Genomic DNA, 26,959 nt, shown 5'->3' with positions numbered 1-26,959 from the left:
CTATTATAATAGAGATGGCTCTTTGAAGGCTATATTTATTAGATTAAGGTGACTGCCATTATAGATTTATAAGAGAAGTAGATTTAAGGGACTAGATCTGATCGACAGAGTGCCTGATGAGCTATGGATGGAGGTTTGTGACATTGTACAGGAGATAGGGAGCAAGACCATTGCCAAGAAAACAAAATGCAAAAAAAGAAAAATGGCTGTCTGAGGAGGCCTTACAAATAGCTGTGAAAAGAAGAGATGTGAAAAGCAAAGGAGGAAAGGAAAGATATACCCATTTCAATGCAGAGTTCCAAATAACGGCAAAGAGATAAGAAAGCCTTCTTCAGTGATCAGTGCAAAGAAATAAAGGAAAACAATGGAATGGAAAAGACTAGAATCTCCTCAAGAAAATTAGAGATACCAAGGGAACATTTAATGCAAAGATGGGCTCGATAAAAGACAGAAATGGTAGGGACCTAACAGAAGCAGAAGATATTAAGAAGAGGTGGCAAGAATACACAGAAGAACTGTACAAAAAAGATCTTCATGACCCAGACAAACACGATGGTGTGATCACTCACCTAGAGACAGACATCCTGGAATGTAAAGTCAAGTGGGCCTTAGGAAGCATCACTACGATCAAAGCTAGTGGAGGTGATGGAATTCCAGTTGAATTATTTCAAATCCTGAAAGATGATGCTGTGAAAGTGCTGCACTCACTATGCCAGCAAATTTGGAAAACTCAGCAGTGGCCACAGGACTGGAAAAGGTCAGTTTTCATTCCAATCCCAAAGAAAGGCAATGCCAAAGAATGCTCAAACTACCACACAATTGCACTCATCTCACATGCTAGTAAAGTAATGCTCACAATTCTCCAAGCCAGGCTTCAATGGTACATGAACTGTGAACTTCCAGATGTTCAAACTGGAATTAGAAAAGGCAGAGGAACCAGAGATTAAATGGCCAACATCCATTGGATCATCAAAGGCGAGAGAGTTCCAGAAAAACTTCTACTTCTGCTTTATTGACTATGCCAAAGCCTTTGACTGTGCAGATCACCACAAACTGTGGAAAATTCTGAAAGAGATGGGAATACCAGACCACCTGACTTGCCTCTTCTTATTTCAGAAAGCGATGAAAAACTAAAGAGCCTCTTGATGCAAGTGAAAGAGGAGAGTGAAAATGTTGGCTTAAAGCTCAACATTCAGAAAACTAAGACCATGGCATCTGGTCCCATCACTTTATGGTAAATAGATGGGAAACAATGGAGACAGTGACAGACTTTATTATTTTTTTTGCAGAGGTCGGGGGGGGTGGGGAATCCAAAATCACTGCAGATGATGACTACAGTCATGAAATTAAAAGATGCTTGCTCCTTGGAAGAAAAGCTATGGCCAACCTAGACAGCATATTAAAAAGCAGAGACATTACTTTGCCAACAAGGTCTGTCTAGTAAAATCTATGACTTTTCCAGTAGTCATGTATGGATGTGAGAGTTGGACTATAAAGAAAGCTGAGAGCTGAAGAATTAATGCTTTTGAACTGTGGTGTTGGAGAAGACTCTTGAGAGTCCCTTGGACTGCAAGGAGATCCAACCAGTCCATCCTAAAGGAAATTAGTCCTGAATTTTCACTGGAAGGACTGATGCTGAAGCTGCAACTCCAGTACTTTGGCCACCTGATACGAAGAGCTGACTCATTTGAAAAGACCCTGGTGCTGGGAAAATTGAAGGTGGGAGGAGAAGGGGATGACAGGGGGTGAGATGGTTGGATGGCATCACTGACACAATGGACATGGGTTTGGGTAAACTCCAGGAGTTGGTGATGGACAGGGAGACCTGGAGTGATGCAGTCTGTGGGGTCACAATGAGTTGGACACAACTGAGCAACTGAACTGAATTGAACTGAATATGTGTGATCTGATATCTCCTTGTGGTTTTGATTTGCATTTCCCTGATAATTAGTGGTGTTAAAGATATTTTAATCTGTTGATGGCAATCTATATTTCTCTTTGGAAAAATGCCTGTTCAGATCCTCTGCTCATTTTTAAATCAGGCTGTTTTTTTGTTATTGAATTGTATGAGTTCTCTATATAGTATGTGTGTGTGTGTGTGTGTGTGTGTGTGTGTATATATATATATATATATATACACCCACTCCAGTGTTCTTGCCTGGAGAATCCCAGGGACGGGGGAGCCTGGTGGGCTGCCGTCCATGGGGTCGCACAGAGTCGGACACGACTGAAGTGACTTAGCAGCAGCAACATCTCTCTAAAAGGTTTAGATTCAGTCTTCAAATCATATTTTTGCAGTTTAACTTTGTCAAAAAACTTTGTCAAAACAGATCATTTAAGTTTTCTCCAGGAATTTTATAAAATAAAAATCTTGGAATTAACCTTTTATGATTAACTGCAATAGCATGTGGAACTCCTTTGAAAAAAATATAGTTTTAAAGCCATGATGTCATTGGCTAATGCACTTTAAAATAACACTTTGTAGTGGTATTCTCTGAAGACTGATGATTAATCTAACTTTTCATTTAAGTCTAGGGTGTGTTAAATACATTGAGCTTACAACAGAGTATTTTTTTCTTCAACTTAATATTGTACGAAAAGAATCTATACAGTATAATATAAATTAATAGATTATAATATAATATATCTGTTATACATAGTAAATTATGATATATAAATATACACATATGTCATGCTGCTACTGCTGCTAAGTCGCTTCAGTCGTGTCTGACTCTGTGTGACCCCATGATGGCAGCCCATCAGGCTCCACCGTCCCTGGGATTTTCCAGGCAAGAACGCTGGAGTGGGTTGCCATTTCCTTCTCCAATGCATGAAAGTGAAAAGTGAAAAGTGAAAGTGAAGTTGCTCAGTCTGTCCGACTCTTAGCGACCCCATGGACTGCAGCCTACAGGCTCCTCTGTCCATGGGATTTTCCAGGCAAGAGTATTGGAGTGGGGTGCCATTGCCTTCTCCACACATATGTCATAAACATTTTATAAATATTGTATCTCCTAATGTGCAAAGATAACATTCATATTTCTTTCAATTTTCATCAAATAAGTGTATAGATGCTACAACATTTGTAAGGCACATTCAACAAAAAAATCCAAAAGTGGTTGAATAGAGTCAGATTTTATGACTTTCAGGGCAATCACATAAATATAATTGATAAGTAAACATTTTATGAAAAAGCTTATTATCCCCTGAGACTTGTGAGCAGAACTGAGCAGGATGTGGAAGACATAGTGTGCTAGTTAGGATGGTCCCAGCTGCTGTTTGTTGTTGTTCAGTCGCTCAGCCGTGTCCAGCTCTTTGTGACCCCATGGACTGCAGCACGCCAGGCTTCCCTGTCCATCACCAACTCCCAGAGCTTCTTCAAACTCATGTCCATTGAGTTGGTGATGCCATCCAACCATCTTGTCCTCCGTCGTCCCCTTCTCCTCCTGCCCTCAATCTTTCCCAGCATCAGGGTCTTTTCCAATGAATTAGTTTTTCGCATCAGGTGGCCAAAGTATTGGAGCTTCAGTTTCAGCATCAGTCCTTCCAATGAATATTCAGGACTGATTTCCTTTAGGATGGACTTTTTTTGATCTCCTTGCAGTTCAAGGGACTTTGAAGAATCTTCAACACCACAGTTCAAAAGCATCAGTTCTTCGGCACTCAGCCTTCTTTAGGGTCCAACTCACATCCACATATGACTACTGGAAAAAAAATCATAGCTTGACTAGACCTTAGTCAGCAAAGTATTGTCCTTACTTTTTAATATGATGTCTAGGATGGTCATAGGTTTTCTTCCAAGGAGCAAGTGCCTTTTAATTTCATGGCTGCAGTCACCATCTGCAGTGATTTTGGAGCCCAAGAAAATGATGTGTGTCATTGTTTCCCATCTATTTGCTATGAAGTGATGGGACCAAATGCACTGATCTTAGTTTTTTGATTGTTGAGTTTCAAGCCAGCTTTTTCACTCTCCTCTTTCACCTTCATCAAGAAGCTCTTCTGTTCTTCTTTGCTTTCTGCCATAAGGTTGGTGTCATCTGCATATCTGGGGTTATTGATATTTCTCCAGGCAATCTTGATTCCAGCTTGTGCTTCATCCAGCCCAGAGTTTTGCATGATGTACTCTGCATTTAAGTTAAATAAGCAGGGTGACAATATACACCCCTAATATACTTATTTCCCATTTTTGAACCAGCCCATTGTCCCATGTCTGGTTTTAATTGTTGCTTCTTGACCTGCATACAGGTTTCACAGGAGTCAGATAAAGTGGTCTGGTATTCCCATCTCTTTTAGAATTTTCCACAGTTTGTTGTGATCCACATAGTTGAAGACTTTAGCATAGTCAATAAAGCAGAAGTAGATGTTTTTCTGGAATTCTCTTGCCTTTTCTGTGATCCAGTGGTTATTGTTAATTTGATCTCTAGTTCCTCTGCCTTTTCTTGTACACCTGAAAGTTCCTGGTTCATGCACTGCTGAAGCCTAGCTTAGAGAATTTTGAGCATTACTTGCTAGCATGTGAAATGAATACAACTGTGCAATGGTTTGTACACTCTTTGACACTGCCTTTCAAGAATCAACATAATAGAATCTATTTCTTTTTCACATCAAACCCTATAACGCTGTTTCTGATTGGCAGGCTGTTTTTCTGGTTTAGGGACTCAGACTTTCTCCAATCTTTTGCTCTCCGATTTTTTTCTGCTTATCTTCCAAGTTCTCCCTAATAATTTGCTTCATGCTGAAAGGAAAAAAGGTGGAGGATCTCTCATGGAAAGGATTTTTTTTGTGAAGTTGGGGAAAGATTTTGATGATCCCAGTCTGAAGTGGTACACATCCTTCACACCTTATCTTCCATATTCCATTGGCTAGAACTCAGCCAGATACCACAAGAAAGGTTAGGAAATGTCTCCATCTGTGCCTAAGAAGAGAAGGTATGGTTTAGTGTAGTGTAGAGAAGTCTTTGAGATAAATATATGATATTAGATATTATACCTAGAGATGCTGTTATTACTAATCTCTTGCTTTAAGGATAAAGAAATGAGGCATATAAAGTTTAAATGACTGGCTATTTTACATAAAGTATAAAAATTACTATGCTATGCTATGCTAAGTCACTTCAGTCGTGTCTGACTCTGTGCGACCCCATAGATGGTAGCCTACCAGGGTCCCCCATCCCTGGGATTCTCCAGGCAAGAACACTGGAGTGGGGTGCCATTGCGTTCTCTGAAAAATTAGTATACAAGTAGGTTATCTTAACCACAAGACTAGGATTCTTCATGGACTTCCCTGGTAGCTCAGGAGGTAAAGAATCTGCCCTGACTCAGATTCAATTCCTGAGTCAAGAAGTTCCCCTGGAGAAGGGAATGGCAACCCACTCCAGTATTCTTGCCTGGAGAATTCGATGGACAGACAGGGCATTTGCAGAGTCGGACACGACTGAGCAGATTCCTAATGTTACACAATCAAGGAACCCTCCCAAAGCTGTTACTCAGTTGGTGTTCTTCTCTCTGACCTCAGATAGATATCACCCCCAAAATTATTTTGATTGATCCACACACAGAAATTTAGACAGATTTGAAAGTAAGTTACTATCTTAGTCTGCTTGGGCTGCCAGAACATAGTACTTCTTTTTGTTGTTGCTCAGTTGGGAAGGCATGTCCAACGCTTTGCAACCCCATGGATGAAGCACACCAGGCTCCTCTGTCCTCCACTATCTCCCGGAGTTTCCTAAAATTCATGTCCATCCAGTTGATGATGCTGTCTAACCACCCCATCGTCTGCTCCCATCTTCTTTTTTTGCCTGCAATCCTTCCCAGAACCAGGATCTTTTCCAGTGAGTTGGTTATTCCCATCAGGTGGCTGAAGTAATGGAGCATCAGCTTTAGCATCAGTCCTTCCAATGAATGTTCAGTGTTGATTTCCTTTAGGATTGATTGACTTCATCTTCTTTCAGTCCAAGGGACTCTCTTGAGTCTTGTCCAGCACCATCATTCTAAAGCATTAATTCTTTGGTGCTCAGCTTTCCTTATGATCCAACTCTGACATCTGTACATGACTTCTGGAAAAACCATAGCTCTGCCCATATGGACATTTTAACAAAGTCACATTCTCCCATTACAATGGTATCATCTACATATCTGAGGTTGTTGATCTTTCTCCCAGAAATTTTGATTCCAGCTTGTGCTTCATCCAGCCCAGTGTTTCACATGATGTACTATGGATAGAAGTTAAACAAGCAGGGTGACAGCATACAGTGTTGTGGTATTTCTTTCCCAATTTTGAATCAGCCAGCTGCTCCTTGCCTGGTTCTAAATGCTGCTTTTTGACCCACATACAGATTTCTCAGGGGGCAGGTAAGGTACTCCCAACTCTTTAAGAATTTCCCACAGTTTGCTGTGATCTGCAGAGTCAAAGGCTTTAGTGTTCTCAATGAAGCAGAAGTAGCTATTTTTCTGAAATTCTATTGCCTTCTCCATGATTCAGTGAATGTTGGCAATTTGATCTCTGGTTCATCTTCCTCTTTGGAAGCCAGTTTGTGTATCTGGAAGTTCTCAGTTCACATAATGCTGAAGCCTCGCTTGAACAATTTTGAGCATAAACTTGCTAGGATGTGAAAGGAGCACAGTTGTATGGTAGTTTGAGCATTCTTTGGCATTGCCTTTCTTTGGGATTGAAATGAAAACTGACCTTTTCCAGTCCTGTGGCCACTGCTGAGTTTTCCAAATTTGCTAACATATTGAGTCCAGCACTTTCACAGCATCATCTTTCAGGATTTTAAATAGCTCAGCTGGAATTTCATTTCCTCCTCTAGCTTTGTTCATAGCAATTCTTCCTAAGGCCCACTTGACACTCCAGAATGTCTGACTTAGTGAGTGACCACACCATCAGGCTTATCTGGGTGATTGAAACCTTTTCTATATAGTTCTTCTGTTTATTCTTGCTACCTCTTCTTAATCTCTTCTGTGTCTGTTAGATCTTTACTGTTTATGTGTTTTATCTTGCCCATCTTTGCATGAAATTTCCCTTTGATATCTCTAATTTTCTTGAAGCCATCTCTAGTGTTTTCCCATTCTATTGTTTTCCTCTATTTATTTCTTTGCATTGTTCACTTGAGAAAACTTTCGTATCTCTCCTTGCTCTTCTCTGGAACTCTTCACTCAATTCATGTCTTTTCCTTTCTCCCTTGCCTTTCACTTGTTTAAGTCCTCATGCTGTTAATATTTGTAAAAGTCTTCTCAGACAACCATTCTGCAGTCTTGAATTTCTTTTTCTTTGGGATGATTTTGGTCACTGCCTCCTATACAATGTTACGAACCTCCATCCATAGTTCTTTAGGCATTCTGTCTAGGAGATATAATTCCTTGAATCTATTTGTCACCTCCACTCACCTGAATGGCCTAGTGGTTTTTCCTACTTTCTTCAGCATAATGCTATTAACTGTTTTAAATGTCAGAAACTCTCACAGTTCTGGAGGCCAGGCAGTCCGAGTCCAAGATGCGAGTTGATTCAGTTTCTGGTGGAGGTGCTCTTCCTAACTTGCACAGAGGTGCCTTCTCTCCGTGTCCTCCCTTGGCCTGTCTTTGGTGCTTGCATGTGGAGAGAGAGAGATCCTTCTTATTCCTCTGCTTTTATGGTCATCAATCATTTTGAATTGATTAGATATTGATTTGTACAATATAGTTTAGCCTTAATATCTCCTAAAATTTCTATCTCCAAATACAGATGAAACGGGGAACCAGGGCTTCAAAATAAATTTTGAAGGGGTCATAATTCAGTCTACAGCGGTTGCCAATATTCAAACATCACAAATTTTCACATATGTGTTCAGATTTCTGGCTTCTTAAGAAAATGCCCTGCAATATCTAACCACTTTGAACTTCCCTTATTACATGACAAAAGTGGGTTTAAGAGAAGGGCCATGGCTCCCATTTTACGGGCATAATCTCTCCTGTTCACCACAGTCCTCACCTTTTGAAACCTGCTTGGCCAGGGTAAGCATTTAATTTTATGATCCTTGAATATGTAGCATCTTGGACATGGTTTATATTTCTTGTGTGTAAAGCTATTGGTTTGTTTATTTTTACTGAAATATAATTGATTTATAAAATTTTATATTGTGTGTGTGTGTGTGTGTGTGTGTGTGTGAGCTCAGTCATGCCTGACTCTCTTTGACCCCATGAACTGAAGCCCACCAGGCTCCTCTCTCCATGGAATTTTCCAGGCAAGAATTACTTTCAGGTATACTGCATGGTGGTTCGGTATTTTTGCAGACTATATTCCATTAAAAGTTATTACAAAACAATGGTTATAACTCCCTTGCTATATAATATATCTTTGTGGCTAATCTACTTTATGTAAGAGTTTGTATCTCTTAATTCCATACCCCTATCTTGTGCCTCCTTGCTTCTTTCTTCTTACTGATAAACAAGATTTTTAAAAAAAATATATCTCTGAATCTGTTGTGCTGAATACTTTCTTTTTATTTTTTAGATTCCACAAAGACTGTGCAAAATGCACAGTATTTGTCTGACATTTCACTAAGCATAATATTTTCTAGGTTCAGTTACATTGCTGCAAAAGGCAGAATTTTGTTTTCATTGTTGCTGTTCAGTCATGTCAGATTCTTTCCCACCCTACCCACCCCCCCACCCCTCCACTCCCTGGACAGCGACATGCCAGGCTTCCCTGTCCTTTACTATCTCCTGGAGTTTGTTCAAACTCATGTCCATTGAGTCAATGATGCCTTCCAACCACCTCCTCCTCTGTCACCCCCTTCTCCTCTTGCCCTCAGTCTTTCCCAGCATCAGAGTCTTTTTCAATGAATCTGCATTTTGCATCAGGTGGCCAAGGTATTGGATTTCCAGCTTCAGCATCAGTCCTTCCAATGAATATTCAGGATTGATTTCCTCTAGGATAGACAGGTCTAATTACCTTGCTGTCCAAGGGACTCTCAAGAGGCTTCTGATGAGTAATATTCTTATATATATATGACTTCCCCAGTGGCTCAGATGGTAAAGCATCTGCCTACAATGTGAGAGGCCAGGGTTCAATCCCTGGGTTGGGAAGATCTCCTGGAGAAGGAAATGGCAACCCACTCCAGTATTCTTGCCTGGAAAATGGATGGAAGAGCCTAGTAGGCTACAGTCCACAGGGTCACAAAATCTTGGGCTTAAGCCATCCTGCAGAAGGGATTAAGAATTCCTGCAGTGTTTATATGGTGTTTGGTGCCAATCAGAGCAGCAGTCCCCAACCTTTTTGGCACCAGGGACTGGTTTCACAGAAGACAATTTTTTGGTGGATGGCAGGGTGGTGGTTTCAGGATGATTCAAGCATGTTACATTTATTGTAGGCTTTATTTCTATTATTATTACATTGGGATACATAATGAAATAATTGTACAATTCACCATAATATGGAATCAGATCATCAGGTATTAGATTCTCATAAGGACTTTGCAACCTGAATCCTTTGCGTGCACAGTTGCCAGTAGGGTTCGATCTCCTCTCTCTATATATACCATATCTTTTTTATCCATTCATTTATTGATGGACACTTGGGTTGCTTCCATATCTTATTTATTGTAAATAGTGCTATAAACTTTGGGAGGCATGTATCTTTCCAAATTAGTGCTTACATTTTTTTCCAGATATATTCCCAGCAGTGGAATTGCTGGATAATATTTTAGTTATAGTTCTAACTTTTTGAGGAAATTCTATAGTGTTTTACATAGCTGTCTTACCAATTTATTTTCCCACCACCAGTGTACAAGTGTTCCCCTTTCCCCATATTCTCAGTAACATTTATTTATTTATTTGATAACAGCCATTTCAGCAGGTGCAAGGTGATACCTCATTGTGGCTTGAATTTGCATTTATGTAGAAATTAGATTTTTATCTCATTTTCATATGTCTGTTAGCCATCTGAACTTCTTCTGTGGAAAAAGAACTATCCAAGACTATTGCTCATTATCAGTTGGGTTGTTTGTTTGTTTCTTGATACTGACTCTTACAAGCTGTTTACATATTTTGGATTTTATACCCAGGCTGCTCATGTCATTTGTAAATAGATTCTCCAATTCTGTTTGCTGTCTTTTTGTATTGTTGACAGTATCTTTTGCTTTGGAAAGGATTTTAAGCTTAATTAGGTCTCATTTGTTTATTTTTGCTTTTATTTCTGTTGGCTTAGGAGTTCAGTTGAGTTCAGTTGCTCAGTCCCGTCTGATTCTTTGCAACCCCATGGAGTGCAGCATGCCAGGCCTCCCTGTCCATCACCAACTCCTGGAGATTACTAAAACATGTCCATTGAGTCGGTGATGCCACCCAACCATCTTATCCTCTGTCGTCCCCTTCTCTTCCCATCTTCAATCTTTCCCAGCATCAGGGTCTTTTCAAATGAGTCAGTTCTTTGCATCAGGTGGCCAAAGGATTGGAATTTCAGCTTCAATATCAGTCCTTCCCATGAACACCCAAGACTGATCTCCTTTAGGATGGACTGGTTGCATCTCCTTTCAGTCCAAGGGATTCTCAAGAGTCTTCTCCAACAACACAGTTCAAAAGCATCAATTCTTTGGCACTCAGCTTTCTTCACAGTCCAACTCTCACATCAATACATGACTACTGGAAAAACCATAGCTTTGACTAGATGGACCTTTGTTGGCAAAGTAATGTCTCTGCTTTTCAATATGCTATCTAGGTTGGTCGTAACTTTCCTTCCAAGGAGTAAGTGTCTTTTAATTTCATGGCTGCAATCACCATCCGCAGTGATTTTGAAGCCCAAAAAAATAAAGTCTGACACAGTTTCCCCATCTATTTCCCATGAAGTGGTGGGACCAGATGCCATGACTTTAGTGTTCTGAATGTTGAGTTTTAAGCCAACTTTTTCACTCTCCTCTTTCACTTTCATCAAGAGGCTTTTTAGTTCCTCTTCACTTTCTGCCATAAGGGTAGTGTCATCTGCATATCTGAGGTTATTGATATTTCTCCCAGCAATCTTGATTCCAGCTTGTGCTTCTTCCAGTCCAGCATTTCTCATGATGTACTCTGCATAGAAGTTAAATAAGCAGGGTGGCAATATACAGCCTTGACGTACTCCTTCCCCTATTTGGAGCCAGTCTGTTGTTCCATGTCCAGTTCTAACTGTTGCTTCCTAACCTGCATACAAATTTCTCAAAGGCAGGTCAAGTGGTCTGGTATTCCCATCTCTTTCAGAATTTTCCACAGTTTATTGTGATCCACACAGTCAAAGGCTTTGGCACAATCAATAAAGAAGGAATAGATGTTTTTCTGGAATGCTCTTGCTTTTTCCATGATTCAGCAGATGTTGGCAATTTGATCTCTGGTTCCTCTGCCTTTTCTAAAACCAGCTTGAACATCTGCAAGTTCACAGTTCACATATTGCTGAAGCCTGACTTGGAGAATTTTGACCATTACTTTACTAGCGTGTGAGATGAGTGCAATTGTGCAGTAGTTTGAGCATTCTTTGGCATTGCCTTTCTTCAGGATTGGAATGAAAACTGACATTTACTAGTCCTGTGGCCACTGCTGAGTTTTCCACATTTGCTGACATACTGAGTTACAGCAATTTCACAGCATCATCTTTTAGAATTTTAAATAGCTCAGCTGGAATTCCATCACCTTCACTAGCTTTGTTTGTAGTGATGCTTCCTAAGGCCCACTTGACCTCACATTCCAGGATGTCTGGCTCTAGGTGAGTGATCACACCATTGTAATTATCTGGGTCATGAAGATCTTTTTCGTATAGTTCCTCTATGTATTCTTGCCACCTCTTCTTAGGAGAGAGACCCAAAAACTACTGCTATGATTTTCAGTATTCTGCATATATTGTGTCGAGAAGTTTTATGGTTCCAAGTCCTACATTTAGGCATTTAATCCATTTGAGTTTATTTGTATGGTTTAAGGAAATGTTCTAATTTCATTTTTTTCACATGTGGCCGTCTAGGTTTCGCAGTATCACTTTTTGAAGAGGCTGTCTTTTCTCTGTTGCATATTCTTGCCTCATTTGGTGAAGATTAACTGGTCAGAGATGTTTGGGTTTATTTCTGGTTTCTCGTTTCTGTTCCGTGAATCTCGACGTCTGTTTTCTGTGCCCATATCATGCTGCTTTGATTACTGTAGATTTGTAGGATCGTCAGAAGTCTGGGAGGGTGATAATCCCAACTTCTTTTGTTTGCTTATTTTAAGATTGCTTTGGCTATTGGGGGTTTCGTGGCTTCATATGCATTTTAGAATTATTCTAGTTCTGTGAAAAGTGTCATGGGTATTTTAATAGGTGTTGCATTAAATTTGTGGACTACTTTGGGTAATATACACAGAATACACAGAAGAACTATAAAAAAAGAGATGGCTGGATGGCATCACCGACTTGATGGCCATGAGTCTGAGTAAACTCCAGGAGTTGGTGATGGACAGGGAGGCCTGGCCTGCTGCGGTTCATGGGGTCGCAAAGAGTCAGAACTAACCTGGGTAGTGTGGCCACTTTAGCAATGTTAATTCTTCCACTGTCAGAGAATGGGACATATTTACAAGTCTTTGTGTTATTTTTAATTTCCTTTATCATGTTTTATAATTTTTAGAGTACAGTTCTTTCACCTCCTTAATTATGTTTTTTCCTAGATATTTTATTTTGATGAGAGTTTATAGGGTTTTTTTTTTTACTATATCTTTCTGATAGTTTATTATTAGTGTATAGAAAAGTAACATATTATTTTATTTAAACTTGTATCCTGCTTCTTTTCTGAATTTATATTTTTTAGTTCTATAATTTTTTTGGTGGAGACTTTAGGGTTTTGTATGTAAAGTATCATGATATCTGAAAAATGGGGACATTTCAACTTCTTCCTTTCCAATTTGGATTCCATTTGTTTCTTCTTCTTATCTAATTGTTGTGGTTAGAGCTTCCAATTCTATTAATATGTCAAATAAAAGTGATGATAGTTGGCATCCTTTTCTTGCTCCTGATTTTATCAGAGAAGGTTTTAGCTTTTCACCTTTGAGTATAATGTTACCTGTGGATTTGTTTTGAATGGCTTTTATTATTTTGAAATATGGTCTCTCTATATCTATTTCAATGAGAGCTTTTATAATGAATCTGCATTGAATTTTGTTGAATGCTTCCCTGCATCATTTGAGACGGTCATGTGAGCTTTATTCTTCGTTTTGTCAGAGTGCTCTATCACAGTGATTAATTTGTGAATATTGAACTAACCTCACATCCCTGGAGTAAGTCCAAGTTGATCATGGTGTATGATCCTTTTCATATATTGTTAGATTCAGTTTGCTAGTATTTTGTTGAGGGTTTTTATATCTATGTTCATTGGGGATAATGGGGGGGTAATGCTCCCCCCTATAATTTTAGGGGGGAGCATCTTTGTCTAGTTTTGGTATCAGGGTAATAGTGGCCTCATAAAATGGGTAGTGTTCCCTTCTCTTTCTTTTTTTGGAACAGTTTGAGAGGGACAGGCATTAGCTTATCTTTATATGTCTGGTAGAGTTCTGCTGTGAAGCCATCCAGTTCTGTATTTTTGTTTTCTGGAACTTTTTCGATGACAGATTCAGTTTCACAGCTAATGATTGATCTGTTCAGATTGTTTATTTCTTTCTGATTTAGTCTTGGAAGATGGTATGCTTCTAGAAATTTGTCAAATTTTTCCAGATTGTCCAATTTGTTGGCATGTAGCTTTTCATAATATTCTCTTATGATTTTCATATCTGTCTTATATTGATGGTGATTTCTCCTCTTTATTACTTATCTTGTTTATTTTGATCTTTCTCTTTTATTCTTGAAGAGAATCTTAACAATTTTGTTTATCTTAAAAAGAACTCTTTTTTCATTAATCTTTTAATTGTTTTTTTTTTTTTTTTTTTGAGAGTGGGGTCTCTACTTTATTTATTTCCCCTCTGATCTTTAATTATGATGTATCTTGGTGTTGGTCTGCTTGGGTTCATCTTGGGTTCATCACCCTCTATACTTCTGGTATCTGGATATCTATTTCCTTTTTCAGGTTTTGGAAATTTCAGCCATTATTTTTTCAAATACTTTATTGATCCCCTTCTCTCTCTCTCTCATCTTCTTCTGGAACTGCTATTATGAAAATGTCAGTATGCTTAATGTTATCACAGGGATCTCTTACATTTTTTTCATAATTTTTCTTTTTGCTATTCTTATTGCATGATTTCCATTGTTCTATCTTATAGATCACTTATGTGTTCTTCTGTATAACTTAGTCTGCTATTCATTCCTTCTACTATTTTATTTCAGCTAGTAAATTGGGTCTTTTTTATATTTTCTAGTTCCGTATTAACATTCTGACTGAGTATATTGATTTTTTCCCCTTAATTTAGCTACCATTTTAAATATCAATGCTATGAATTCTTTTGTGGTAAATTGTTTATATCTGTTTCATTTATTTTTTCAAGTGTTTTCTCTTATTCTTTCAAATGAGGTCAGTTCCTCTGCCTTTTCATTTTTCTTAACTTTCTCTGCTCCTATGATTTTATGGGAAACAGTTACCTCTTGTGGTCTTGAAGGATTGCTATTAAATGGGGGCACACCTATACAGACTGCATGTACCCAGTACTTTTGGTAAAGAAGTTGAATTTACGTGGATGCAAGTTGCGGTTTTCTTCAGGGTGTCCTATCAGCTCTGACTTTGGTAGGGGATGTGATGGGGATGGAGGCGCTCGAGGTGCAGGGGGTTATGAAATAGGATTTTCCTGCTTCTCAGTCACCATCAACAACCAATGGGAGTGCTATGTGATCTCAAGTTGCTGGAGCAGGAGCCTTGTGGTTCAGGCCCCAGATGGCTCTGTTACCTTCAAGTATGTTGTTTTACCCTCTCCCTTTCACCAGACCTCTTGTCCCAGAGGAGGTCCTGGTGAAGCAAGGGGGACTTGGGCTGGCCTCAAGCAGAGCTACAAGATGTCTCTGATGTGCTACTATGCAGACACTTGCAATTGCTTCCCTTGCTGCACTTAGATGTAGCCTTCAGTTCAAGACCACTTTGTCCCTCACAGGTAATCACTGCCCCCAGCCTCCACTCCCACTCTGTTATGGAGCTATCCCACAAGTAGAGGAGAGCCCATGCAAGCTCTCAGTATACACTGGTGGGTAAGGCATGAGCTGCTGTCAGAGATGTGGGCTGCTTCTAATGCACTGCTTCAGTAAGTGCAAACAGCAGTCACTGCCGCCCCACCCAGATTCTTCCCGGTACCCTGTGGCCTCTGCCCCCGTATGCACATCTTTCCCTACTCATGGCCTCCCCAGGTCCTGTGCCACTCTGTGTCATTGAGGGAGGAAGAATGCATGTTTGTTTGACTGGGGATGAGATACATGCCAGGGTATAACCATAGGGTTAGGTTCGGGTTAGAATTAGCCAACTGGCTTTCTGCGTGAATGGAGTCCCGGTTTTCCGCAGCCCACCTTTTAGCTTCAGCAGTCCTCCAGTGAGCCGAGGAGGCTCCTGTTTCCCATGTAGGACCTCTGGGCTGAGACCCCCACACCCAGATCGGGTGTCCCCCTTGTTGTCTCCCTTTTCCTCTGAGTCCTTTCCTGGGGCACGGTCTGACCTAATCATTTTCATTCCCTTGCCACCTGATTATGTGTGCATATTTCTTACAGCCTTGGTTGAACAGGATTCCTTCTGCCAGTTTCTAGTTAATTTTCAATGAGGATTGTTCTTCATATACATATGTTTTGTGTGTGTGTTTCCTTTTTTTTTAATTGAAGGATAATTGCTTTATAGAATTTTGCTGTTTTCCATCAAACCCCAACATGAATCAGCCACAGGTATACATATTCCCCCTCCCTTTTGAACCTCCCTCCCATCTCCCTGCCCATCCCACTCCTCTAGGTTGACGCAGAGCCCCTGTTTGAGTTTCCTGAGACATAACAGCAAATTCCTTTCAGCCATCTATTTTACATACGGTAATGTAAGTTTCCACATTACTCTTTCCATACATCTCATCCTTTCCTCCCCTCTCCCATGCCCATTAGTCTGTTTGTTTTCTGTATCTGTTTCTCCATTGCTCCCCTGTAAATAAATTCTTTGGAACCATGTTTCTAGATTCTGTATATGTGCGTTAGAATACGATATTTATCTTTCTCTATCTGACTCACTTCCTTCTGTATAATAAGCTCAACCGCCTCGTCAGAACTGAGTCCAGTGCCTTCCTTTTTATGGCTGAGTAATATTCCATTGTGTATATGTACCATAACCTCTTTATCCATTCATCTATCGATGGGCATCTAGGTTGTTTCCATGTTCTAGCAGTTGTAAATAGTGCTGCAATGAACAGTGGGATACATGTGTCTTTTTCAACCCTGGTTTCCTCAGGGTACATGCCTACGAGTGGGATTGCTGGGTCATATGGTGGTTTTATTCTTAGTTTTTTAAGGAATCTCCAAACCGTCTTCCATAGCGGCTGCATCAGTTTACATTCCCACCAAAAATGCAAGAGCTTTCCCTTTCCACACTCTCCCCAGGATTTATTGTTTGTAGACTTTTTGATGATGCCCATTCTGACCAGTGTGAGGTGGTATCTCATTGTGGTTTTTGATTTTCCTTTCTCTAATAATAAGCAATGTTGAGCATCTTTTCATGTGTTTCATATACATCTATTTTTGGTGTGTTTGAGTGGGGAGATAAGCTACACATCTTCTTACTCCACAATCTTGATTGATCTCCTAAAGCTATAGGTTTTCTCATGTATCTTTTCTTTATCTGCTTGAAGAATTTGGAGTTTTTTCCTTGTAGGTGAATTTCCTTGCAGATTAACCTCAATGAAATGACCAATTTTATTCATAGGCAGTGTCTACGCACACCATGGGAAAATATAAGTATCTTCTGGACAGTGCTCAAATTGTCAAGTAGTTATTTGGATCCATGATCTACTCTCCAACCCTACTGTAGTTCTAAATCTTTCTTTGTCCTTGGCTTTCTAATTATATTTATTTCATGTTTCTTCAAATCTACTTCTCATCCACATTCACATGCATTCATGTACAAATTTCATACGGTTTTAAACAAAAATGCATTCTGACTAAACACATAGGATTGTATGATTTTGTTTCAACAAGAAACTCAGAAATAGGAGTAGTCTGCATTTTGTGATATGGAACAGCCATCAGAGCATTATTTGGCACATAGGACCTCATTCTGAAGACTGACTCTAGCATTTAACTCTTCCATTTTAACCTTTACACATCTTTCACTTCTTGGGAACATTACTTTGGAGACACAAATTATAAACACCAGTTACATGTACACCAGCCATCACACTTTGAAAATTCTCAAGGGTTACATGAAGCAAACATCTTAGCCATACACAGAAAAGAACAAAAGTGAATGTTTTAGCACTTTGATACAAATTTCTTAGCCACTCCAAAGATGATTTATGTAGATTACCAATTGGAATAAGGTTCCAAGTCTTGGAACACTGGATCCATGTAGAATAATAAAAAGATTATGCTTTCGTACTCCTTTGGGCCTCAGTATTATAGTCTAGAAAATGTAGATGACAGTACGAGTATTAGCTAATAAAATGGTATAAGAATTAAATGATCAGATACATGCAAACTGCCTAGAATAATGCCTTGACACATAGTAAGAACTGACATGTTGATTATTTAGTAGGGTAGCATATCCAAAAGTTTGAGAAAATGGGTTTAGAGGTCAATTTAATTTTCATATGTACCCTTTATCCTCTATTTCCTAGTTAAATGAGTTAGGCAAATTAATATTACTTTTGTAGTTTATGTGTAAGTGGAATTAAATAATACCAATCTTTTCAGCTTGAACCAGGTTGAGAAACATATATGCAGGAAGCAACAGTTAGAACTGGACATGGAATGGCAGACTGGTTCCAAATAGGAAAAGGAGTACGTCAAGGCTGTATATTGTCACCCTGCTTATTTGACTTCTATGCAGAGTACATCATGAGAAACACTGGACTGGAAGAAGCACAAGCTGGAATCCAGATTGCTGGGAGAAATATCAATAAACTCAAATACGCAGATGACATCACCCTTATGGAAGAAAGTGAAGAGGAACTAAAAAGCCTCTTGATGAAAGTGAAAGTGGAGAGTGAAAAACTTGGCTTAAAGCTCAACATTCCGAAAACAAAGATCATGGTATCTGGTCCCATCACTTCATGGCAAATAGATGGGGAAAAAGTGGAAACAGTGGAAACAGTGACAGACTTTATTTTTGGGGGCTCCAAAATCACTGCAGATGGTGATTGCAGCCATGAAATTAAAAGACGTTTACTCCTTGGAAGAAAAAGGAGTTATGACCAACCTAGATAGCATATTTCAAAGCAGAGATATTACTTTGCCAACAAAGGTCTGTCTAGTCAAGTCTATGGTTTTTCCAGTAGTCATGTATGGATGTGAGAGTTGGACTGTAAAGACAGCTGAGCAATGAAGAATTGATGCTTTTGAACTGTGGTGTTGGAGAAGACTCTTGAGAGTTCTTTGGACTGCAGGGAGAGCCAACCAGTCCATCTTAACAGAGACCAGTACTGGGTGTTCATTGGAAGGACTGATGCTAAAGCTGAAACTCCAATACTTTGGCCACCTCATGCGAAAAGTTGACTCGTTGGAAAAGATCCTGATGCTGGGAGGGATTGAGGGCAGGAGGAGAAGGGGACAACAAAGGATGAGATGGCTGGATGGCATCACTGACTCAATGCATATGAGTTTGAGTGAACTCTGGGTGTTGGTGATGGACAGGGAAGCCTGGCATGCTGCAATTCATGGGGTCACAAAGAGTCGGACATGACTAAGCAACTGAACTAACTGAACTTAATCTTTTCTTGTTATATAAATATAGAATTAGAGAAAAGTAATGTAAAGACCTTAGCAAAATGTTTGTCATATAAGAAATAACAATCCAAAAAACAGATGATTGCAAAATGTGTGTTCCAGATAGAAAAAGAAAGAAAGAAAGAAAGAAAGATCTTAGGAAATTTCCCAATGGTTTCAGTGATTGGAGTTTAGAAAAACAGTAGATTCTTGGTCCGTGCATCTCTACAGAGTCTGAGTAGGAATGAAAATTTCTAATGTCATATAAATCACACATTGCATTATTTGAATCAGTTAAGTTAAATTAAATAGGATTCTTAAAGTATATACTCTGTTTTGTGTAAAGAATTAACATAGTACTTTATGAACTCAGGCCAAGAGAAAAAAGATGCTACAAATATTTTAAAGTGTGGTGCTGTTATTTACATTGACAATGAAACATGGAAATCTTGAAGACTTTTATAAGCAATGTCATGAGGCAAATGTTGATTAAGACGTTTGTCAACGTTCAATTTTAAGTATGATTATTTTTGATAATTATTGATGCAAGCTGTCGAGATGAGCACTCAATATTCTAAAAAACTGACCAAATTTTCATGATGTTGTCAGTTAAAAATTGAATGAAGCAGACTTTTCAGAAACAAGTGTCATTACCTAACACTGACAATTTGCTATATTTCATTAGATTTTGTTATTCACATATTAAAATATTTTCACTGGATTGAAACCTGTATACAAGTAGGAATCACCTGGAGGTTGATATTTAAAATAAAGAAGACTACCTAGACTCTACCTTTGGAGATCTTCCTTCATCAGGAAAAGGATCAGAAATCTATCTTTAAAAAACACCTGAGATGAGTCCAGTGATCTGGATTTCAGAAATGCTGAAATACTGCTTGAAAACATCTTTATTCTGATCCTAAAACAATAGCACATAAGATTTTCATAAATAATTGCAAAGATTCAGATAACTATACTTTGAATAATGTGTATGTAAACTATATATGTGGAGAAGGGAATGGCAACCCACTCCAGTTTTCTTGCCTGGAGAATTCCATGGACAGAGGAGCCTGGTGGGCTACAGTCCATGGGGTCGCAAAGAGTCAGACACAACTGAGCAACTAATACTAATACAATACTAAACTATATATGAATCATCTTGGGAGAATTTTAATTATGTGGTATATTTTATAAGCACTTTAATAAATTACAGAAATAAAATTTTAAGAAGACTCAGCTAAAAAAATAATTTTTTGACAATTAGCATTATCCTAAATTTATTATTCTTAAAATATTTCTCAGTGAAACACACTACAGACAATTTTTATAGTGGATATTTTTTAAGCATAAAATGTTTATGCTTCATATTTTTGTCACTTGCTTTTTTAGACTAAATAGTATAGAATTAAGTTGTATATATTGAGTTTAAAATCTTTCTTTCAGAAGCCTTACGGCACTTATAATAATTTCTCTCTCTCTCTTTTAAGCCGAACCAATATTCTATCAGCACACAATGTGTTTATGAAGCAATATCCTAAAATATTCTTGCAGAAAAAAGTCAGGCTGCCTAAACTTTTCAAAGAGGAAGAGACAAGGTAATGATGTCTTCTTCTGAAAGCAAGCCTTTGTGTGTGCGGATGTGTGCGTGTGTGTGCAGATGTGTGTGAGTGCACAGAAGAACATGTGGAACTCAATACTGAGTGTTTGATCAGTTCCCAGTACTCCATGTTACGGATCCGCCAGGAAAATGGATATTAGTGAGGAAGGCTGAATTCCTACCATAATTCTTCAGGCATTTTAATTAGGTTATATGATAACTGGGACTAATAAATATGTGTAACTTCCCGAATTTTTTCATTAAACAACTATCCCTATACAATAATCTTAATAAGATAAAATACGATTAGGAATGAGAATATAGTAAATGATACAGAGAAAACTAAATAAATTATAATTTGTGAGAGAATATTTCATGTAACCTGAGAATAATCTAGGTGTTTCTGGTTCATTTTGTAAAAAATATATACTACTAAAATTATTCAAGATGACATAAATAAAAGTAATTATGGTATGAATAAAAGAGTTGTAAAAATAACTCTCCAAAAGTATTTTTGAAGCCAAAATAGAACAAAAGCAAAAATTAAAAACTCCTAGTCTCAGTGATATGACTAGATGTTCTTTTTAAGAAAAGGTACTTTCTATGCAATTTAATATTTTTGGAGTATAGAAAATGAATATAGGTTGTGTATTTGCCATGCCTGTATAACAAGATTTCACAAGAATAGCATAAATAAGAAATATCAGTTTTTAGTTATGACTATTAAGACTCTACACATGGACATCACCAGATGGTCAACATCGAAATCAGATTGATTATAGCCTTTGCAGCCAAAGATGGAGAAACTCTATACAGTCAGCAAAAACAAGACAGGGAGCTGACTGTGTCTCAGATCATGAACTCCTTATTGCCAAATTCAGACTTAAATTGAAAGTAGGGAAAACCACTAGACCATTCAGGTATGACCTATATCAAATCCCTTACATTATACAGTGGAAGTGAGCAATAGATTTAAGGGACTAGATCTGATAGACAGAGTGCCTGATGAACTATGGATGGAGGTTTGAAACACTGTACAGGGGACAGGGATCAAAACCATCCCCAAGGGAAAGAAATGCAAAAAAGCAAAATGGCTGTCTGAGGAGGCCTTATAAATAGTTGTAAAAAGAAGAGAAGCAAAAAGCAAAGGAGAAAAGGAAAGATATTCCCATTTGAATGCAGAGTTCCAAAGAATAACAAGGAGAGATAAGAAAGCCTTCCTCAGTGATCAATGCAAAGAAATAGAGGAAAACAGCAGAATGGGAAAGACTAGAGATCTCTTAAAAAAATTAGAGATACCAAGGGAACCTTTCATGCAAAGATGGGCTCAATAAGGGACAGAAATGGTATGGATCTAACAGAAGCAGAAGATATTAAGAAGAGGTGGCAAGAATACACAGAAGAACTGTACAAAAAAGATCTTCACGACCCAGATAATCACAATGGTGTGATCACTCACCTAGAGCCAGACATCCTGGAATGTGAAAGCAAGTGGGCCTTAGAAAGCATCACTATGAACAAAGCTAGTGGAGGTGATGGAATTCCAGTGGAGCTATTTCAAATCCTGAAAGATGATGCTGTGAAATTGTTGCACTCAATATGCCAGCAAATTTGGAAAACTCAGCAGTGGCCACAGGACTGGAAAAGGCCAGTTTTCATTCCAATCCCAAAGAAAGGCAATGCCAAAGAATGCTCAAACTACCACACAATTGCACTCATCTCACATGCTAGTAAAGTAATGCTTAAAATTCTCCAAGCCAGGCTTCAACAATATGTGAACTTCCTGATGTTCAAGCTGGTTTTAGATAAGGCAGAGGAACCAGAGATCAAATTGCCAACATCCGCTGGATCATGGAAAAAGCAAGAGAGTTCCAGAAAAACATGTATTTCTGCTTTATTGACTATGCCAAAGCCTTTGACTGTGTGGATCACAATAAACTGTGGAAAACTCTGAAAGAGATGGGAATACCAGACCACCTGACCTGCCTCTTGAGAAACCTATATGCAGGTCAGGAAGCAACAGTTCGAACTGGACATGGAACAACAGACTGGTTCCAAATAGGAAAAGGAGTACGTCAAGGCTGTATATTGTCACTCTGCTTATTTAACTTATATGCAGAGTACATCGTGAGAAATGTCTACTGAAAGAAGCACAAGCTGGAATCAAGACTGCTGGGAGAAATATCAATCACCTCAGATATGCAGATGACACCACCCTTATGGCAGAAAGTGAAGAGGAACTAAAAAGCCTCTCATGAAAGTGAAAGAGGAGAGTGAAAAAGTTGGTTTAAAGCTCAACATTCAGAACATTAAGACCATGGCATCTGGTCCCATCACTTCATGGGAAATAGATGGGGAAACAGTGTGAGACTTTATTTTTCTGAGCTCCAAAATCACTGCAGATGGTAACTGCAGCCATGAAACTAAAAGATGCTTACACCTTGGAAGAAAAGTTATAACCAACCTGGATAGCATATTTAAAAGCAGAGATGTTACTTTGCCAACAAATGTCCATCTAGTCAAGGCTATGATTTTTCCAGTGGTCATGTATGGATGTGAGAGTTGGACTGTCAAGAAAGCTGAGTGCCGAAGAATTGATGCTTTTGAACTGTGGTGTTGGAGAAGATTCTTGAGAGTCCTTGGACTGCAAGGAGATCCAACCAGTCCATCCTAAAGGAGATCAGTCCTGGGTGTTCATTGAAAGGACTGATGCTAAAGCTGAAACTCCAATACTTTGGCCATCTCATGCGAAGAGTTGACTCATTGGAAAAGACTGATGCTGGGAGGGATTGAGGGCTGGAGGAGAAGGGGACGACAGAGGATGAGATGGCTGGATGGCATCACCAACTCCAATGGACATGAGTTTTAGTAGACTCTGGGAGTTGGTGATGGACAGGGAGGCCTGGCGTGCTGCGTGCAGCCCATGGGGTCACAAAGAGTTGGACATGACTGAGCGACGGAACTGAACTGAACTGATAAGGCATATATGGGCTTCCCTGGTAGCTCAGCTCATAAAGAATCTGACTGCAATGAAGGAGACCCCAGGTAGATTCCTCGTTCGGGAGGATACCCTGGTGAAAGGAATAGGCTACCCACTCCAGTATTCTTAGGCTTCCTTGGTGACTCAGACGGTGAAGAATTCGCATGCAACATGGGAAAGCTGGGTTGTAAGCACAGCACATACAGGCAGAGAAATAGTGCTAGTTGCTCAGTGGTGTCTGACTCTTCGCAACTTCTTGAACTGTAGCCTGCTAGGCTCCTCTGTCTCTGGGGATTCTCTAGGCAAGAATGCTGGAGTGTGTTGCCATTCCGTTCTCCAGGGGATCTTCCACACCCAGGCATTGAATCCAGATCTCCTGCATTGCAGGCTGATTCTTTACTACCTGAGCCACCAGAGAAGTCCACATATAGGCATACATAAAAAATAAAATGTTTGCAATAGTGTATTAGCATATTGGTACACTACAGTTAAGTTGACTTCATCTCATGAGTACTAAGATTTTTTAGAAAATCTGTTATTAAAATTTTGTAATATTAGTAGCTCAAAGAGAAACTATGTGATGATATCTACAGATGATGAAAAGGCATTTGATTTAATTCAGTATCCATGTCTCATAGTAAAAGCAAAATCAGGCAAGTAAAAATGTGTAATGAATACAATCATGTGACTGTTAAGAAATACAAAATGTTTCTCTCTTTTTTGATCATGAAAAATCATCTGCTCTAAAGTAACAATAAAATATCTTAAAATGGAATTAAGATAAATTACATAAAGTATATTAAGAAATTATAAATCTCATCTACACTTAGCTTACACTGGTCCCTCATGTAATGTGATAAACTCATATATGCCCAGTTGATGAGAAGAGAGCTGCAGTTAATTCAGAGAACATTTGGCAGGATAAAATCATTGAGGAAACAAGAATCTTAGTAGACACTAAATTCCTGCACTATTAAATCATTCACCAATAACCTTTACCTGTTATCATTGTCATATTCTCAACACTTTATAATTCATTTAATTCAAGTGTCCTGTGACAGACACAATAGCCAGACTGAAGTATGACACCTCCTTTGCTGTGGCAGCTCGTGCGAATCCTGATGCCAGGGCATTTGCTAAGCAGTGAAGTAAGACAGTCATGTGCAAGGAGAACAGAATAAATGCTTTATATAACCATTAAAACGACTTGGAGCAATGCTGCACTAATGAAAATAAATGGAACACATGGCAGAGACATAGGGAAACATTGCTACATGAGCAAAAAATGTGAGTGCGGGACGAGAATGAGACAAAGCGCTGTTTGCAACTGTGACCATTATCTAAACTTTTTTTTTTTGGGTAGATCATCTAGACAGAAGGTAAACTTTAGGTATATTCACAGACATGGGAAATCAAATAGACACATTAAAAAAAAAAAACTAAATTTTGACCCAGACGACTTGCACTTGCATTGTTATTCCACCCAAGAGCAGAAATGTGTCTTTGGAATTGTCTTTGAACATTGACTGCACTCCAGATTTTTTTACTCAGAAAAAGAGGATAATATTTTCCTACTCAGAGTTATGCATTGAAAGAGTGTTTTAACTGTAATAGCTCTTTATTGAGCTTCCCTGGTGACTCAGATGATAAAGAATCTGCCTGCAGTGTGGGAGACTTGGGCTTGACCCCTGGGTTGAGAAGATCCTTTGGAGAAGGACATGGCTACCCAGTACAGTATTCTGTGTTGGGAGAATTCCATGGGCAGAGGAGTCTGACAGGCTACTATCCATGGGATCACTGATTATTACTGTGGACTGCAGATTTAAACAATAATCACCTCTGCAACAAATTAATAAAAATTCACAGCATTGCTTGCTTCAAACATTTTTAAATAACAAGAAATATATAGACTTTACTCAATGAATTTTTGCATTAGTTTATATCCAAGGAAAAAGAAGTTTAAGATAATGATAATAACAGAAGAAACAAAATGTATCCACAGAACTGTAGAAATCTATGTTAAAGATACATTTATAAAAAAATGTAATTTTTTAGGAGGATGGGAATTTAGATATTTGCAAGGAGGCCTGTATCCCTGTTAATGTCTTTCTTGACTTCTATAAAAATTCCTATTTGATGTTATAGATACTTTAAGGGGACATATGTAATAAAGATAATATTTTATATTATCTTTTGATATTAATATATTCCCTTAATAATATGACTTCTGCACTCCATGCATCATAATGGTTGCAGAGAAAAGAGAAGGATAAATACTGCACTGAGAAGGAGAAAACTATAAAATGGAGGCATATGAGGAAAAGTAGAGATACAGAAGTAGAGGAGGTTAGCTAAGTTTGAAAAGTACTGATCTTCATTCACGCCCACTGGAGTACAAAATGAAGCTGGGCAAAGGCTAACAGCTTTGCCAAGAGAATGCACTGGTCAGAGCAAACACACTCTTCCAACAACACAAGAGAAGACTCTACACATGGACATCACCAGACGGTCCATACCGAATCAGATTGATTATATTCTTTGCAGCTGAAAATGGAGAAGCTCTATACAGTCAGCAAAAACAAGACCAGGAGCTGACTGTGGCAGATCATGAACTCTTTATTGCCAAATTCAGACTTAAATTAAAGAAAGTAGGGAAAACCACTAGACCATTCAGTGGTCATCCAAATCAAATCCCTTATGATTATACAGTGGAAGTGAGAAATAAATTTAAGGGACTAGATCTGATAGAGTGCCTGATCAACTATGGACGGAGGTTCATGACATTGTACAGGAGGTGGTGATCAAACTATCAAACTATTCCCAAGGGGAAAAAAATGCAACAAGGCAAAATGGTTGTCTGAGGAGGTCTTACAAATAATTGAGAAAAGAAGAGAAGCAAAAGGCAAAGGAGAAAAGGAAAGATATACCATCTGAATGCAGAGTTTCAAAGAATAGCAAGGAGAGGTAAGAAGATCTTCCTAAGTGATCAATGCAAAGAAAACAAAACAAAACAAAAAAAACAGAATGGGAAAGACCAGAGATCTCTTCAAGAAAATTGGAGATACCAAGGGAATATTCCATACGAAGATGGGCACAATAAAGGACAGAACTGGTATGGACCTAACAGAAGCAGAAGAGGTTCAAAAAGGTGGGAAGAATACACAGAACTGTACAAAAAAGATCTTCATGACCCAGATAACCATGATGGTGTGATCACCCACCTAGAGCCAGACATTCTGGAGTTCAAAGTCAAATGGACCTTAGGGGGAATCTCTACAAACAAAGCTAGTGGAGGTGATGGAATTCCAGTTGAGCTATTTCAAATCCTAAAAGATGATGCTGTGAAAGTGTTGCACTCAATGTGCCAGCAAATTTGGAAAACTCAGCAGTGGCCACAGGACTGGAAAATGTCAGTTTTCATTCCAATCCCTAAGAAAGGTGATGCCAAAGAATGCTCAAACTACTGCACGATTGCGCTCATCTCACACGCTAGCAAAGTAATGCTCAAATTTCTCCAAGTTAAGCTTCAACAGTACATGAACCAAGAACTTTCAGATGTTCAAGGTGAA

At 38.8% G+C, this 26,959-nt stretch overlaps 1 protein-coding gene across 1 annotated transcript in view; it reads left to right on the top strand.

Annotated features, from left to right (window-relative positions):
- The window catches only part of LOC139186833 (cyclic nucleotide-binding domain-containing protein 1-like), a 358,895-nt gene that overhangs the window by 33,065 nt on the left and 298,871 nt on the right, over positions 1-26,959 (top strand). Inside the window, exon 3 of the mRNA XM_070802178.1 lies at positions 20,301-20,408. Coding sequence (XP_070658279.1) covers positions 20,301-20,408 — 108 coding nt within the window. The remainder of the gene's footprint in view (positions 1-20,300; positions 20,409-26,959) is intronic.

This window comes from Bos indicus, chromosome 14, assembly GCF_029378745.1.
Source record: "Bos indicus isolate NIAB-ARS_2022 breed Sahiwal x Tharparkar chromosome 14, NIAB-ARS_B.indTharparkar_mat_pri_1.0, whole genome shotgun sequence".
NCBI classification, from domain to species: Eukaryota; Metazoa; Chordata; class Mammalia; order Artiodactyla; family Bovidae; genus Bos; species Bos indicus.
Note: the sequence above shows the minus strand (reverse complement) of the source record. Positions and strands in the feature narration are given on the sequence as shown.